The sequence below is a fragment of the Gopherus flavomarginatus genome, chromosome 8, assembly GCF_025201925.1.
Source record: "Gopherus flavomarginatus isolate rGopFla2 chromosome 8, rGopFla2.mat.asm, whole genome shotgun sequence".
In the NCBI taxonomy this organism is placed as follows: Eukaryota; Metazoa; Chordata; order Testudines; family Testudinidae; genus Gopherus; species Gopherus flavomarginatus.
The window spans coordinates 72,494,862-72,512,891 of NC_066624.1; the positions used below are offsets into that span (position 1 = coordinate 72,494,862).

Consider the following 18,030-nt stretch of genomic DNA (forward strand, 5'->3'; position numbering starts at 1 on the left):
TCTTGCTAAAACGCTTGTTTCACTTTTTCTTTTCTATTACCTGCTTAAATTTTAGCATTTAGGTAACAATTGATTAATACAAGAAAGCATGAGAAACTGTCACAATAAAAGTTGGTTATTAGTGTGCTCTAAACTCTGTGATGGGTAAAAGGCTACAAAGAAACCAGAATGAACACAGTTTATCACATTAATAAGTGAACTCTCCACCTGAATGGTTAGTGCATAAATTCTTGGTGTCACAAATCTCCTCATAAGTCTCTTCAGGTACCCTCTGTACAGATAGTGCACTTGGTTGCTCACATGACACTGTGGTTATAATCACTGACAAAATATATACATATATAGTTTATATTTATACAGCACCTCTTATCCAACAGGATTCCAAAGTATCTTAAAAACCAAATGCTTACAAGCAGCATATCTACTGACTTCAAAGGGAGCTGTGAATATAGAAGGCTTGTAGGATCAAGGCCTGGATAACTACAGGGCTCACTTCACCTGGAACAACTACAGCTGCTTCTCTGGTGGAAAGCAGCAGTTGTTTAGGAATGATGCAACATGATTGTTCAGGAAAACAAGTGAAGAATAACACGCCCAATTGACACTACTTGCCGGACAATCTTGGAAGGTTTGTGTCTGAGTCCCTAAGCTCTGGCTCTAATCAGAGGGAGAGAAAGCACACCCCATAGTGAAGAGAGATGGCTGTGGCTGAGAATGTTGAATCAAAAACATAGCACAATCATGTTCCTTGGAGGTCTCATAAAATACAGGCTAAACCTGACCCGACTTAAGGAAATGTGTCTGTCAATTGATTTATTCTATAATTTCTATGTTCTCAAATAGAAATAGAGCAAGAAGTAAAACATGCTGTGATACCACCCACCATAATGTATTTATTTATTTATGTATATATGTGTGTGTGTGGCTGGCTGAAGTTGTAGGGTTTCAGACAAAAGGACACAGCAAATTCAGGTGGTTGTAAAAAAAAAACCAGCAGCTGCCATGGAGTTGGGTTTTACTAGCTGAGAGTCTCAGTAAGAGATCCTTCAAAGCACTGGTTTGAACTGATAAACATGCTGCCAAAACAATACTGAGGGCAAAAACAGCTTAATTAATTTAGTGGAAGTTCAAGAAAGTAGACTGGTTTGTAAGTTATATTAGCCTCCTGTTTCACTTGTCTGTACTAATCAATCCAGAAGGGCCTTGGTGAGGAGAGTTTTTTCTCTATTTCTCACAGCCACATGGTTCTTAACCTATTTAGACCATGTGACCTAAGAACAATGCATGTTTAATATTACTTAATTTCTTAAACTTACCTGGAGAAATTAAAGACAATTTTCTAGGGTGACTAGTGATTTGGTGTGCCTCAATTTTGGTGCCCAATTTGAATCCTGAGCACTCAATCGAAAACCAGTCCCCTTTAATGGGTCTCAGGTCAGACATCTAAAAAGTGAGGCACCCAAAATTACTGTTTTGAAAATTTAAGACTAAGAAGCAGGATGTGTAGGTCATTCAGAATCAATAATCTGGTTATCACACCATTCAAGCTCTGGTTTTGGAGGGCAGATATTGGTTTCATCTTTAGGAGACACACTCTGCATGTGAGAACAGTGACATCATAGGTAAGTGCATGTGTCATTTATAGGCACTGTATGTAATAATAGTAGATGTGGGGCCTATAACACTGATAGCATTCCTTTTTAAAAGTGATGATCAGGACCACAGTCAAAAGGTTTAGTGCTTTCATAGCCTTAATCTCTATCCTCCTAGGTGGATAAGATCTTTAAATAATGAAAATTATAAATATTCTTAAACTTGCGTAGGTATGTCATCACAGAAACATGTAGATTAAACATGTACAGGTACTTTAATTTTCAGACAACTCACTCAATTTTTCACCTGTGAATATATGCATACACATATTTTGCCCATGAAAATTCAGAGACCATGGCTGAAAACTTGTTCCTTAATCAGCTGTATGCACCAAAATCAATTGTTTAAAAACCCAGTAGAAGTCACCTCAAAAGACATTTCTAGATTAACTGTTGACTTCTTTCTTGTTTCTCCCCTCCCCAACTCTACTAGAATCCAGATATATGCATTTCCAGCATGCCAGGCAGACTTTAGAACTGTCATCAAGGCCAACATGAAAGAATTACTTACCTAGTAGTTTGGCTTCTCTGAAAGCATTATTCTGGTCAGAGTCTCACTGCTGGCTCTTGTGCTCCCTAATGTGAGACAGGAGATGCTCCCCTGACTCTCAAGTTCTAAATTCCCAATGTCAGAAGTAGTACACTGAGGCACATGTCATTTTACTACTGGTGGTCTCACACCACCCCCACTCCTCCCACCCCCAGCTTCTCTTGGAACTTTACAGTCAGTTCATGGTTAAGTCGAAAATAATATCTCCCACCGTCACCCTGAAGAAATCCTGCCAAATTAGAGAAGCAAAATTACACAGCAATCTTCTCTTACTATAGCACCTGGGAAGAATTCTCCCTCTCAGAGACTGAAGAAAGATCAAATGTGAAACCATAAATAACTGCAACAGGAAGCAAGAACAAGGCTGAAGCCAAGAAATGAGAAGAATATAAAAGAGAGAGATAAGATACACACCAAACCCCGTCACCTTCTGACTGCTTTCAAGACGCATGCTAACAAAATTTTAGCAGGTGGGAGAGTTTGGGCTCCCCTATACCCCTGCAGTACTGAATGACCAGAGCAGGATTCTTCCCCACAGACTGAATCCAAGCAACAGTACTTCGCAAGCTTATGAAGCGAGGACTACATAACTGCTTTGTGTAAGATGGAAACAGCCCTGAGGCAGGCAGAGGAAACCATCATACCTTGGATCAAATGAGCCTTGACATCATTATTGAGTTCAGGCTAGCCACACCACAGCAGTGTGAAAGGCAACTGGCATATCACTGTAACATGTTCCTATCAGTGATGGCAGTGTCCAGTGAATTTCTCTTAAACGAAACAGAAAGCCATTCTGAGAACTTTAGATTGCTCCAAGTTCAGCCCCAGAAGCCACTGGGGTCTTGGCACAGAAAATAAATTTAACAGCAAAAAGAACTGGACCTCACTGGAAGGCAGGCCAGGGACACAGCAGAAAAGGACCCAAGGAAGGATCAGTGCTGATTGTACTGAAGAACTGGAGCAACACATGAAGAGGCATGGACTTTGGCATGGAGCTCCTTCAATGACTCTAATCAAGAAGGAACTCACTGAAAAGCTCCCATGGTGGCAGTTAATCTCCTGGATGGTGTGTGACCACTAGTGTAAGGGTGTGCGTTGGGGGACTTGAGCCACCACCCAATACTACTGCTCTTATAGACTAAAAAGCCTGAAAGCTTGGGGAGCTCCACCTGCCTTGCAGTAGGGAACACTAGACTCCAGATTGAGAATCCTGCTCAGAGAAAAAAGTTTAATTCATGAGTGTTCATCGCTCACAGACCCAGCATCCTTATCACAAAGCAGATGACACATGAACAATCCTTAAGAGGCTTTTTATCTCTCTGGTCAAGGATGAATCACTCCCCATTGTTTCAGCTTAGGTGAATGGTCTAAAAGGCCTACCCAACTAGTACTTTGCCCTAGTGAGCATACAGACATCTTTGCCCTTTCCATTGTATTGTAGTCCTGTTAAAACGCAGACATGACCAATGCTACTCCTTGTGATCTGTTGTGGCCTCTGGCAACTCCATGAACAAAAATAAACACAATTACCTTAGCACCTTTACAGTCTCAGTCCACTTCTCCTGTTCACTCTCCCATGGATCCACTCTAATCCAGTCTGATGTCTCCAGTGCAAGATGAGCCATAGCTATCCGGTGCCTTGCTGAAACCAAGCCTTTCTTTCCATAGTTATCGCTGACCGGAGAAATGATACCTTCAATCACCTGGTACCTTCCTTGGGAAGGCAAGAAAGAAAATCAGCATTTTAGATCATTTTTAAAAAATGGTGACAGAAAGGAAACTGCAATTTATGTAAACACTAAAAAGTAATGTTCCTGTTCTTCTGTGATTATACTCTGCAAAGTTCTATTATTGAAATGTTAACTCCATTAGACAATATTAAAAGGAAAGCTGGATGAGTAGTAAACTTCCTGCAAATAGAAATGTTTGTCATTTATAATGCAGATGATCAAGCTCACTGAAGAGAAGGTTAATGAATTTTTAGTTCAAGTAACTGTACCATTGCAGCTTTCAGACAGCCTAGATGATGAATGTTTTAATTGACCAGAGTTTGTTTCCAAGCATCTCATGCATACCATTTAACAAGATCATTGTGCTTCCTCATCAGGCTAAAGCAAGAATTACATTATGTAAAACCGGAGCAGTTTTCTGCTGTACTGTTTAATAGCACAAACCAGGCAAATCAGTCGATTCAAAAATTCTATTTTTTGTATAGCACAGGATGGGTGATGAAGGTGTTTTAAAACAAGACTTAAAACACTGTGGAAAAACATTCATGCCGAGTTTATCTGCCATGAAGCTTGCTTTCCATCTGGTTGATCATGTTAATTAAATGTGAAAATATGCCCATATTTTCCAACTACTGTAATGTAATGAAATCATTAACGTTATAAACTCTCATAGTCAGAGTCTGCAACCTCAGATTCAAGTCAGGAAATAAAAGTAGATAAAATCTTCCCACAAAACCTATAGAATTTATCCAAACAGAATCAGCAGAGAAAGGCAGCACCAACATGAGCTTCACGTCCCTAGAATGGATAAGAACAGAGAGCAGAATAGAGATGTTTCAATAAATACAAATGATCGCGCTAAAATCTTTATGAATCTAACATAGGTACTCTGTGGTATATGGGGAGAAAATAAAATAAAAACAGATCTCTTTATAACTGACATTATTGAATAAAGAAAAAAAATCAGATCACCCTGCTGCAGCCACTCTCTATTATTCTACAAAGAGGGCTATCCTGAGAGCCTCCTAATTCATTTCTGATACTTGAACATGACACTAGAAGTTAATGGATTGCAATTTCATTTTATATATTAGGGGTGAGATTTTCAAGAGAGCCTCAGGGAATTAGGCACACAAATCCCATTACAATTCAACACAATTTGCATGCCTGTTTGCTTTGAAAAACCCAGCTTAAAGTACTTTCTCTTTTAAACTATCCTCACAGGCAATGCAGTCTGTGGAGCTGGAAAGGAAGTGTCATTAAATCCACTTCAGTCTGACGGTGAAAAGATTTTCACTTACATTTGGTGAAAATTCATCTGAAGCGTTGAACAATACATGACAGGTACATAAAATATTTGCAATGTTGTGTAAACTTACAGTGCTACCTATGAGATTTTTATTAATAACACTGATAAATAAATCAACTGCTTGGATAATATAGCGCTATAATAGATCCCCAGTTAGGAAGGGAGTTGTAATACTGTATGGACTGATATACTGTATTTACATTTTATAAGGTACTTTGCTTATAACATACTATACAACAATTTTCATTTCTGGGCTTCAGTTCATTTCCCCCCCAACATTTCTATAAAAATAAGGCAGAAGATATTTGTTCTTTTATAAACTATATACCACAGCAAATATATTTAATAAAAGAACTAAAAGCTCAAGCTGGAGTGTGATCACATTATCCAAGTAAGGGTAAGTTACTTGTAAGTTACTTGTAACTGCAGTACCTTAAGGAAGTACTGTGTCTTTATTAGATGTACACACTTGGATCTTTATTCAGAAGTAGATTTGCATCTTTCCAGTGGGGTAAGCAATGATGAAAATCAGAATCTTCTGCTCTAACAACCACAGATTGCTGCCATTGAGGTAAAGAAGAATCTTCATTAGGTGCAACAGAATTAGGTCTTATGTCCTCTGTAGTAACTTGTATGTTCACACACCTCGGCAGGTCTGACCTCCCACGGCATGATACATACACACATTGGTTCTTTAAAAAGGGGAGCAAAAGAGGACCCAGGGAATTATAGACCAGTCAGATTAACTTTGATCCCAGAAAAGATACTGGAACACATTATTAATCAATTTGTACCCTGGAGGATAATATGGTTTACAGGAATAGCTAGCATGGATCTGTGAAGCACGAATCATGCCAAACCAACTTAATTTCATTCTGACAGTGTTACTTACCTAGGGGATGGGGAGAAGCAATAGGAGTGAGATATCTTGATCAGAGTGGATAAAATCAGTGACTTAAAAAAAAAATCAGATTTTTTAAATTTATATCTGTTTTTTTGATAAAATCCTTTTTGAGAAAAAAACTTATCTAAAAGGTAGTTTTAATTAAGATAAATTATAGCTCAAAGATATCTCATCATGGAGTAGGGATTATAAATTCTAATTCTGTACTACGAGACAATATATTCATGTAATGTTTAAGAAATGTTTTGTAAATTAGTTCCAATAGTTCATGGATTAGGGACCCAATCTTATGGGGTTCCAGGGGCTTCTGTACTGATTATTTAGGTTAATCTTTCTATCTACCCAATAGGACTCAGTGCTCAGTCTAGAAGATACTATCAGAGATGCTTAGCGTCTGTCTATACTACAAAATTAGGTTGAATTTATAAGTTGAATTTTTAGGAAGCGATTTTATACAGTTGATTGTAGTGTCCCCACTAAGCGGATTAAGTTGCATTAAGTCAGCGGAGTATGTCCACAGTACCAAGGCTAGTGTCGACTTTCAGAACGTTGCACTGTGGGTAGCTATCCCACAGTTCCCGCTGTCTCTGCCACTCATTGGAATTCTGGGTTGAACTCCCACAATGTTTTTGATGGGGCAAAAACATTGTCGCAGGTGGTTTTGGGTACATGTCATCAGTCGCTCCTCCCTCCATGAGAGCAAAGGCAGACAATCGTTTCGCACCTTTTTTTCGCGCAGACTCCATACCAGCAAGCGCGCAGCCCGCTCAGCTCAGCCGCCGCTGTTGTGTCCTGAGTGCTGCTGGCAGCAGACGGTACAATAGGGCTGAAAACATCATCATGCTTCCGCTGCCACTCTGCTCTCCTGCTCTGGCAGCAGACGGTGCAGTAGGGCTGAAAACCATCATCACGCTTCCGCTGCCACTCTGCTCTCCTGCAGACGCCACACCACAGCAAGTATGGAGCCCACTCAGATCACCACGGCAGTTATGAGCACTGTAAACACCTCGCACATTATTTTGCAGTATATGCAGCACCAGAACCTGCAAAAGCATGCGAGACGGCGACGGCAGCGCAGTAATGAGAGTGATGAGGACATGGACATAGACTTCTCTCAAAGCACAGGCCCTGGCAATTTAGACATTGTGGTGGTAATGGGGCAGTTTCATGCTATGGAATGCCAATTCTGGGCCCGGGAAACAAGCACAGACTGGTTGGACCACATAGTATTTCAGGTCTGGGATGATTCTCAGAGGCTGCAAAACTTTTGCATGGGTAAGGGCACTTTCATGGAACTTTGTGACTTGCTTTTCCTTGTCCTGAACCACAAGAATACCAAGATGAGAGCAGCCCTCACAGTTCACAAGCAAGTGGCGATAGCCCTCTGGAAGCTTGCAAAGCCAGACAGCTACCGGACAGCCGGGAATCAATCTGGAGTGGGCAAATCTACTGTGGGTGCTGCTATGATCCAAGGAGCCAACGCAATCATTGAGTTGTTGCTATCAAGGATAGTGACTCTGGGAAATGTGCAGCTCATAGTGGATGGCTTTGCTGCAATGGGATTCCCTAACAGGGTGGGGTGATAGACGGAACCGATATCTTTATCTTGGGACACCAAGGCAGCCAGTACATAAACCCAAAGGGGTACTTTTCAATGGTGCTGCAAGCACTGGTGGATCACAAGGGACGTTTCACCAACATCAACATGGGATGGCTGGGAAAGATACATGATGATCACATCTTCAGGAACTCTGGTCTGTCTGAACAGCTGCTGCAAGGGACTTACTTTCCAGACCAGAAAATAACCGCTGTGACAGGGTCAGGCCAGATGGCTACAAGAGAGTGTTAGAAGGCAGATACATTAGTCCCAGATTAAGTAGCTCCCTTTTCCCTGGGTAAGGTAACAGGGGTAGTTCCAGAACAAGCAGGAACTTGCTGGAACCAACTAAGGCAGGAAGGCTAATTAGGTCACCTGGAGCCAACTAAGAAAAAACTGCTAGAATCAATTAGGACAGGCTGGCTAATCAGGGCACCTGAGTTAAAAAGGACCTCACTTCAGTTTGTAGTGTGTATGTGAGGAGCTGGGAACAAGAGGCACTAGGAGCTGAGAGTGAGAAGGTCTATTGTTGGAGGACTGAGGAGTACAATCATTATCACACACAAAGAGAAAGGTCCTGTGGTGAGGATAAAGAAGGTGTTGGGAGGAGTGTCATAGCATTCCCTCTCAGATCTGAACCTTAGAGTTCAGAAAATGAGATACTAGCACCTGAATCCTCTAAGCTTAATTACCAGCTTAGATCTGATAGCACTGCCACCACCCAAAAATATAGTGTTTTGGGGCACTCTGACCTCCCCAACCTTCCCTGGGGACCCCAAGAACCCAGATCCTTTGGGTTCTTAAAACAAGGAGAAATAAACCATTCCCCCACCTTTCCCCCTCCCAGAATTTCCCTCCCTGGGCTATCCTGAGAGATACTGATCCAACCTCTTAAATCACCATACAGAGAAGCATCTCCCTTCCCTTTCACAAAGAGGCAAACAGATTCAAGGAAAACAGAGAGAGATTCTATCTCTCCCCCCTCCCGTCTCCTCCACCCGTCCTGGTGAGTTATCCCAATCCCCTGGAATAAAACAAGGGAAACAAGGGAAAAAAATCAATCAGGTTCTCTAAAAAAGAAATCTTTTAATAAAAGAAAGGAAAAAGTAAAGAATTATCTCTGTAACTTCAAGATGTAAATATTACAGGGTCCTATAGCTTACAGACACCATAAAGAGACTTTCCCCCCAGTACCAATACAAATCAAAATTTTCCCAGCAACTACACATATAAAAGTTAACCAGCCGGATCCACAATTGCAAATAGAGTAAAACAATCAAAAAGCCTAAACCACCTGTTTTTACTTACTATTTGAAAAGAAACTTAGAGAGCCTGTAGTAATGTCTGGTCTCTCTCAGACCCTCCGAGAGAAGAACACACAACGGACAAAGAACACACACAAAAGCTTCCCTCCACCCAAATTTAAAAGTATCTTGTCTTCTGATTGGTCTTCTGGTCAGGTGTCCAGTTTCTGCTTGTAACCCTTTACAGGTAGAAGAGACATTAACCCTTAACAAACTGTTTATGACAAGGAGGCCAAGGGAAAGTAGCTCAGGGAGTTGTAGCTGTTGTGCAGCTGTTCCAGGAGGCACTCTAGCCAGTTGCAGTTCACAGAGCCCTAGGCTGGAACCCAGAGTAGAGGGCAGGCCTGGGTTCCCCCCAAACCTCCCAACTCCTGATCAGAAACAGGAGGAATTGACCTGGACTGTGGCTTCTACCAGAGGGGAAGGTCTCTGGGCTGTTTCCTGACCCACATGGTGAATCTCTGAAGCAAGCAAATCCGTCAATAAGCGCAGGACCCACCAAGATAGAGGAGGAACTTTGTCACGCCGCCTATAGTTATCCTTAGGGACCCAGCCTACCCCTTAATGCCAAGGCTCATGAAGCCATACACAGGCACAGGAGCTGTTCAACTATAGGCTGAGCAAGTGCAGAATGGTGGCAGAATGTGCACAGAATGTGTCTGGATGTTTAAATGCACACTGGCACAGTTTACTGACTCGGTTAGACCTCAGCGAAACCAATATTCCCATCATTATTACTGCTTGCTGTGTGCTCCACAATATCTGTGAGAGTAAAGGGGAGACGTTTATGGCGGGATGGGAGGATGAAGCAAATCACTTAGCCGCTGATTATGCGCAGCCCGACACCAGGGCAGTTAGAAGAGCACAGCAGGGCACATGGCACATCAGAGAAGCTTTGAAAACCAGCTTTATGTCTGGTCAAGCTATGGTGTGAACGTTCTGTTTGTTTCTCCCTGATGAAAACCTGCCTCCTTGGTTCACTCTACTTCCCTGTAAGCCAAATGCCCTCCCCTCCCCCCCTCGATCACCGCTTGCAGAGGCAATAAAGTCATTGTTGTTTCAAATTCATGCATTCTTTATTAAATTAGTCACAGAAATAGGGGGATAACTGCCAAGGTAGCCTGGAAGGGGTGGTGAAGGAGAGAAGCACCAGGTGAGGTGGTGGAGGAGGGAAGGACAAGGCCACACTGCACTTCAAAACTTATTGAATGCCAGCCTTCTGTTGCTTGGGCAGTCCTTTGGGGTGGAGTGGTTGGGTGCCCAGAGGGCCCCCCCGCACCGCGACCTTGGGCGTCTGGGTGAGGCTATGGAACTTGCGGAGGAGAGCAGTTGGTTACACCCAGGCTGCAGTGGCAGTCTGTGCTCCTGCTGCCTTTCCTGCACCTCAACCATACGCCAGAGCATATCAGTTTGATCCTCCAGTAGCCTCAGCATTGCCTTCTCTCATCACTCTGCCGCCATCATTCCTCTTGCTCCAGCCACCTCTCCTCTTGATCCTGCCATCTCTCATCTCATGCATCCCTCTGGTACTCGCATTCATTTTGTGCTTTCCCAGGCTCTGACACTGTTTGCCTCCATGCATTCTGCTGGGCTCTTTTAGTGCGGGAGGACTGCATGCGTTTTTTTCACCTTCTTATCTGTGCTAGCCTCTGGGACAGAGATGATAGTGGTAGCGTTGAAACATTTGCAGCTGCGGGAGGAAAAAAAGGGAGAGTTGGGTTGACCATTTAAAATGGGTTGGCCATTTAAAAGGAGGGTTAAGGTTTTCGGATTAACGTGCAGCACAAACCCAATTACCCCCCCCCCCCACGCACCCAATTCTCTGGGATGATCGCTTCACCCCTTCTCCCACTGCGTGGCTAACAGTGGGGATGATTTCTTTTCAGCCACAGTCACACAGTCCAGCAGAAACTGTGTCCCTGTTTCAAGCAGGCGACCATGAATATCATCACTCTCCTGAGGGTAATACAGAGAGATAAAGAACGGATATTGCTTGACTGCATTCCAGCAGCTTTATTGGCTGCAAACACATCCCAAATCTTCAGGACAAATTAAACATGCTTGGTTTTAAACCATGTATTATATTTACAAAGGTACACTCACCAGAGGGGCCTTCTCCGCCTTCAAGGTCCGGGAGCCCAAGTTGGGAGGATAACATCTCCTGGCTGTCTGGGAGAATGGTTTCTCTGTTGCCTTCTGTGTGCTATCATCTTCCTTGTTCCCAAAATCCTCATACCTGTTGTGTGAGACTACCTTGCAGGAGTCCACATACAGGGCGGGGTAGTTGTAGGGGTACCCCCTAGAACTGCATGCAGTTCATCATAAAAGTGGCATGTCTGAGGGTCTGACCTGGAGCGGTGGTTTGCCTCTTTGGCTTTTTGGTCTGCTTGCCTGAGTTCCTTAAGTTTCACACGGCACTGCTGCGGGTCCCTGTTATAGCCTCTGTCCTTCATGCCCTTGGAGATTTTTTCAAATATTTTGGCATTTTGTCTTTTGGAACAGAGTTATGATAGCACGGATTTGTCTCCCTACACAGCGATCAGATCCAGTACCTCCTGTTCGGTCCATGCTGGAGCTCTTTTGCGATTCTGGGACTCCATGGTCACCTCTGCTGATGAGCTTTTTATGGTCACCTGTGCTGATCAGCTTGCCACGCTGGCCAAACAGGAAATAAAATTCAAAAGTTCATGGTGTTTTTCCTGTTTACCTGGCCAGTGCATCTGAGTTGAGAGTGCTTTCCAGAGCGGTCACAATGGAGCACTGTCGGATAGCTCCCGGAGGCCAATACCATCGAATTGCGTCCACACTTCCCCAAATTCAACCCAGCATGGTTGATTTCAGTGCTAATCCTCTCATCGGGAAGGAGTTCAGAAATCGATTTTAAGAACCCTTTAAGTCGACAAAAATGGCTTTGTCGTGTGGATGGGTGCGATCTAATGCTGCTAAATTCGACCTAAACTTGTAGTGTAGACCAGGGCTTAGTTTTGCAGTTCTCAAGCTGTAGTTTTGTGTTTTTAAATAAATAAATAAATGTTTTAAATAAAGAAAGAAATATATAGAGAGGTGAGAAATAACAGACCTCAACCCTATTGTTCCTCTGCAAATTTGTTGGGGAGGAATAGATCTTCTAAAGGAGAAGAAGGCTGGAGATAAATGTGAGAAGGGAGAGACAGGGAGTAGAAACAAAAGTGAAACACTTTGAGCAGCATATTCCAGAAGTCTTGAGGTCTTTCTAAGTGTATCCTTCATTGATTTAAGATCTACCATACTATTCTCTCACTAGAAAGGAAAACCTATAATGGCAACAGGCCGTAAAAGAGACCCAGCTTGGGAATATTTTAATGAAGTTCATCTACCTGTGAGTAAGACAGGCATGCATGCAAAATGCAAATAATGCAACAAAGAAAGGCAAGGCCTGGTCACCCGAATGAAACAACAACATCATGAGAAAAAACAGTTACTTATCTCTTGTAACTGTTGTTCTTCGAGATGTGTTGTTCATGTCCATTCCAATCAGGTGTGTGCGTGTGCATGTGCACGTTGGCTGGAAGATTTTTGCCCTAGTAGCATCCATTGGGTTGGCCTGGGCACCCCCTGGAGTCACGCCTTCATAGTGCCTAATATAGAGCCCTGCCGACCCACCACCTCTTCAGTTCCTTCTTGCTGGCTACTCCGACAGAAGGGTAGGAGGGTTGGAATTGGAATGGACATGAACAACACATCTCAAAGAACAGTTACAAGAGGTAGCTGTTTTTTCTTCTTTGAGTGCTTGTTCATGTCCATTCTAATCAGGTGACTCCTAAGCCAAAATAGGACGTGGGGCTGGAGCTCTCCGCTGATTGGAATACTGCTCTTCCAAAGGCCGCATCGTCTCTGGCCTGCCGGGTGACTGCTTAGTGTGCGGAGAAAGTGTGTATGGAAGACCATGGCGCTGCTCTGCAGATTTCCTGAGTAGGAACTTGAGCCAAGAACACCATCGATGAAGCCTGTGCCCTGGTAGAGTGCGCAATGATCGGAGGTGCAGGAACTGCTGCTAGGTTATTGCACTCACTGATACAGGCCATGATCCATGATGAAATGCGCTGGGCCATAACTGCTTGACCTTTCATCCTGTCACGAAGAGCTGGACCAACTTCCTGAATGACTGTTCTCTCAATGTAGAAAGTCAGCACTCTGTGGATGGCCAGAGTGTGGAGTCTCTGTTCCCTGTTGTTAGAATGAGGTTTAGGGAGGAAAATGTCCTTGTTCACAGAGAATTGTGAGACAACCTTCGGGAGGAAAGCAGGGTGGGGCCTAAGCTGAACCTTGTCCTTGGAGAGCATGGTGTAGGGTGGGTCTGAAATCAGGTTCCTGAGCTCAGACGCCCTCTTGACCAAGGTTATTGCCACCAGGAATGCAACCTTGTAGGAGAGGTAGAGCAGGGAACATGTTGCTAAAGGCTCAAAGGGTGGCCCCATGAGCCTAGAGAGGACCAAGTTGAGGTCTCAGACAGGAATCAGTTGGTGAACATGTGGGTACAACCTGCCAAGCCCCTTTAGGAAGTGGCTGACCATGGGGTTAGCAAAAACTGAGCAGCCCTGTATGCCCAGGTGGAATGTCGAGATGGTAGCCAAGTGCACTCTTATAAAAGACAATGAGAGACCCTCCTGTTTCAGATACAGAAGGTAGTCCAGAATGTGCAGCACTGAGGCTAGCGTTGGGGGCGAGTTGTGTTGCGCCAACCAGACTGAAAATCTCTTCCACTTGGCAAGGTACATGGCCATCGTCAAGGGTTTTCTACTGCCAAGAGGACCTGTCTAACCTGGTCTGAACAGGAAAGCTCAGACGGATTCAACCATGGAGCTTCCATGCTGTAAGATGGAGTGACTGCAGGTTTGGGTGTTGGAAAGGTCCGTGATACTGTGTGAGAAAGTCTGGGAAGAGTGGCAAGGTAATTAGGGCTCCCACAGAAATGTCTAGGAGGGATGTGTACCAATGCTGACATGGCCAGGCCTATGCTAGCAGTATGACCTGAGCATGATCTCTGCGGATCTTGAACAAGAACTTATGAACGAGAAGTATTGGCAGGAAGGCGCATAGGAGAACCCCTCCTCAATGGAGGAGGAACGCATCTGCTGTGGAGCCCAGGCTGTGATTCTGGAAGGAGCAGAACTGCTGGCACTTCCTGGTGCATCGTGTGGCGAAGAGGTCAATCAGGGAAAATACCCACTTCTGGAAGACTGAACTTCTGACATCTGGGTGAAGAGACCACTCGTGGCTGCGGAACAACCTGCTGAGGTGGTCTGCCAGCTTGTTCTGAATCCTAGGGAGGTACGACGCCTGCAAGTGGACTGAATGTTCTACACAGATGTCCCATAGCATGAGGGCTTCCTGGTACAGGGGAGAGGAGCGTGCACCCCCCGTTTGTTGATATAGAACATTACAGTCATATTGTCCATCATGACTGACGCACATTGTCCGGTTAGGTAAGGGTGGAATGTCTGACATGCTAGGCGCTCTGCTCTGAGCTCCCTCTACCGTGCGAAGCACCCAGTGGTCCAAGGTTATACGGGACCATGCACGGTAGAAAGGGGATAGTTGGGAGGAAAAGCGGGTTAGATCCAGATCATGACCTGGTGCGCCCTCCTTGACCGCACCTTCAAAAGGCTGGTTTGGGCTGGCTAGAGCCCTGACCCAAGGAAAGGTGTTGCCTCCCCCTGCCACTCTTGTTCCTCCTCCGAGAACCGTCTTGGCAGCTCTGCTGCTGGAACCTTTGAGGAGATTGTGGGCAGAAATGTCTTAGCTGCATGGCAGAGGTGTGCAGGTCAAAGGATTTGAGGGTGGCTCAGGAGTCTTACAGGCTGTGCAGCCGTTTGTCTCTCTCTTCTGAAAACAGAGTCACACCCTCAAATGGGAGGTCCTGAATAGTCTGCTGGACCTCGTAGGGTAACCATGAAACTTGGAGCCAAGCACCTCGCCTCATAGCCACCTCTGTCACCATAACTCTAGTGGGAGCATCTGCAGCATCTAACACAGCCTGCAGGGAAGCCCAGGAGACTAGCTTCCCTTCCTCCACCAAGGCTGTGAACTCAGACTAGTAATCCAAAGGGACGAGCTCTGTGAACTTTGCCATTGCTGCACCGGTTAGCAATATGGAGCTGCAAACCACCTGTCGAGCAGACCTTTCTCCCCACTAGGTCAAGGGCATTTAGCATCCCTGTCTCTCACACTGGTTAGCCTCATCAACCACCAGCAAGTCTAGAGGCAGGTGAGAGTACAAATGCTCAAACCCTCTGAAGGGCATGAAATACCTTGGCAGTAGGTGGCAAGGAATCCAGCATCTGCCACAGGGTCTTACTGGTGTCCACAATGGTCTTTATAAATGGCAGGGTGATATGTGATGGTCCGGAGGGTGCCAGGATGTCCACCATGGGATCAGCCTCCTCTACCACCTCCTTGGCCTTGATGCCCAGATCCTGAGCGGCCCTACGCAGCAACTGCTGTAGCACTCTATTGTTCTCTAATGCAGGAGCTACGGCCGTTCCCACCAATGCTTCATTCAGTGATGAAGAGGAGGAAGCAGCATGTATTGGAGGTGGGAGTTCCCTACCATCTGCCACATGACTCTCGGGGCAGCGTTGGAGGCAGTGGTGCCGCCGACAGTGCCGGGGCTATGGGAGGGAGCTGCATCAGCATGCTCACAGGAGCCACTGGAAGCAGGGGCAGTGCCTGCATCGAGGTCGATGTTGACAATGGTGCAGGCATGGGAAACAGGTGCATCGACGCTATGAAGGGCAGTGCCAAGGTTGGAGCCGAGCACAGTGCCAGAGTTGATGATGGAGTCAGAGGCATCGTGACCATAGGCACCGAGGGCAGATGTGCAGTGGAAGATAGAACTAAGATGGCAGAGGCCACAGAAGACGTTGCAGAATGGGGACCCCGGATTCCTTCCTGGCCATGGTGAAAAGCCCAGGGGGTCCAGAAAGGCCACTGAAGTGGGTTCTGCCACTGTGGAGGCCACATCTGGTCTCTCCTGTGTGTACCTGACCTTCATCTGTGACTTCTGCTCCTTCCAGAGCGATAGGAGTTGAACTCTGATTCTGAGGTCTCTGACACAGAGGGGCCAATCCTCGACCGTAGAAAGCTCGGGGACTGGGTAGGCTCTCTGTCCGACCAGATAGGCTCTGAGGTACATGGCGAGGGGAAGCGTCTTGACATCATAGCCTGCTTCCCCTTCGAATGCACCGGAAGACGGGATGGGTGTGCCAGCGCTGAAGGTTCCTCCATGACAGGTGAGAACGGTGCCATAAGATGGAGGAGGTCCCAAGCAGCCTGGTACGCTTCCGGCATTGATGGGAGCTGCAGCTGCTGCATAGGTGCCAGTGATCGAGGCGGGGCCGTACTCAACTGAAGAACTTGGGCAGGAGTCGACAGGCCCCGGCAGGGGATCCAGAGGACTGGCCCGACTGGGGTCGCACGTCTCGTGGCCTAGCTGGAGGAGAGCAATCATCTGGCTGCTTCTTTTGAGGCACTGGAGAGTGGAAACGGTGCCAACTACCAGACGGGCCCCGCGAGGAGCCATGTCAGTGTCGAGTGTCTTGTGAGGAGTCCTTTCTCAGCACCGAGCTTGCTGGGGAGCTCCACGTTGAGGATGACACGTTAGGGATCAGGGCTCCCAAGCCTGGGTCAGAGTGGGGGTACAGAGCTGCCTCCATGAGCATTGCTTTGAGCTGCTGTTCCCTTTCCTTAAAAGTTCTCGGATAAAACTCATGGCAGATCTTACACAATCTTTCTGATGGGTTTCCCCCAGGCACGACATGGCGACTGCAGGTCACTCTTCGGCATGCGCTTGGTGCAGACTACACAGTTTTGGAAACCAGGTACCACTGAAAACCACAGTTCCGGGAACCAGAGCGTGTAGGGGGGAACCCCCAACAAACTCTACACTAAGACACTAGTAACTCTAATAAAAGTAATGAACTAACTATATGAAACCAGATAAAGAATGAACTTGCTGAGCAAGAGCTAAGGGAAGTTCCAGCCACCGTCACTGGCGGTAAGAAGAAACTGAAGGGGTGGTGGGTCGGCACAACTACAGGGGGTGCTCAGGTCAACCCAATGGATGCTGCTAGGGGAAAAAATCTTCCGGCCAACCTGCACATGAGTACGCACACACCTGATTGGAATGGACATGAACAAGCACACGAAAAAGTGTTCCTTCTCAAGAGGAAGCTGTGTTGAAGATGACAAAAGGAACATGTCTGAACATGCAGGATCTTGGTAAACTTTTTTATTTCATAGTTCTTTAAGGACTGCCTGTGTTCCTTCTGGACTATTCTTGAATGCTCATGTTTGAGCAAAAAATTTAGTTGTTACTCTTTGGTACTATCATTTTAGATGCAGTTGTGATAAAAAATAAATAGTTGAAATAGGCAGATCTTCCTTTTACAATTTCGCCTTTAAAGTAGTACTGAGTGTCAGTGAATGCAATGAGTAATACTAAATGAGCAGTATGGTAATAATAATTAAAGAACTTAATTGACTTTTTTTGTTTAGGAGAATCCATCCTCAACACATAGGATTCTGAAGACGATCCACCTTCAAGATCACCATCATTTCTATAGTTTCAGAGTTATCTGCCAATGATAGTGTTTCAGTCACATCATGTATGTCACATAGCCACAGTATATTATCACCTGTAGCAAAAAGAAAAAAAAACTCCTTCATCCAGAAACAACCATAGATAAGTATGTGACAAGAACTAGCAGATTACAAAAAGAGGTAATTGATGAAAAAATTGCCTGGTTTGTGTTATATCCTGGGGGGCAACAGTTTTAGGAAGAAATCACTTGAGACACAGAGAGCTGTAAACCTTGAAAGCAGCCATTTATTGCCACACTGAACTAACCAAAAACCAGCCAAAACTGGCTGGGCTATCCCCTAATAATCTAACTCAGTTGCCATAGTAACAACAAAATTCTATTATCACAAGAACCAAATACACA

The 18,030-nt window shown here is 45.1% G+C and overlaps 1 protein-coding gene across 5 annotated transcripts in view; it reads right to left on the reverse strand.

Moving 5' to 3' along the window:
* LOC127056376 (retinol-binding protein 1) overlaps positions 1-18,030 on the reverse strand; it is a 130,504-nt gene that overhangs the window by 51,474 nt on the left and 61,000 nt on the right. For all 5 annotated transcript variants that reach the window (XM_050964159.1, XM_050964160.1, XM_050964162.1 and 2 more), the window contains exon 3: positions 3,733-3,916. In XM_050964159.1, the coding sequence (XP_050820116.1) occupies positions 3,733-3,916 (184 nt within the window). The remainder of the gene's footprint in view (positions 1-3,732; positions 3,917-18,030) is intronic.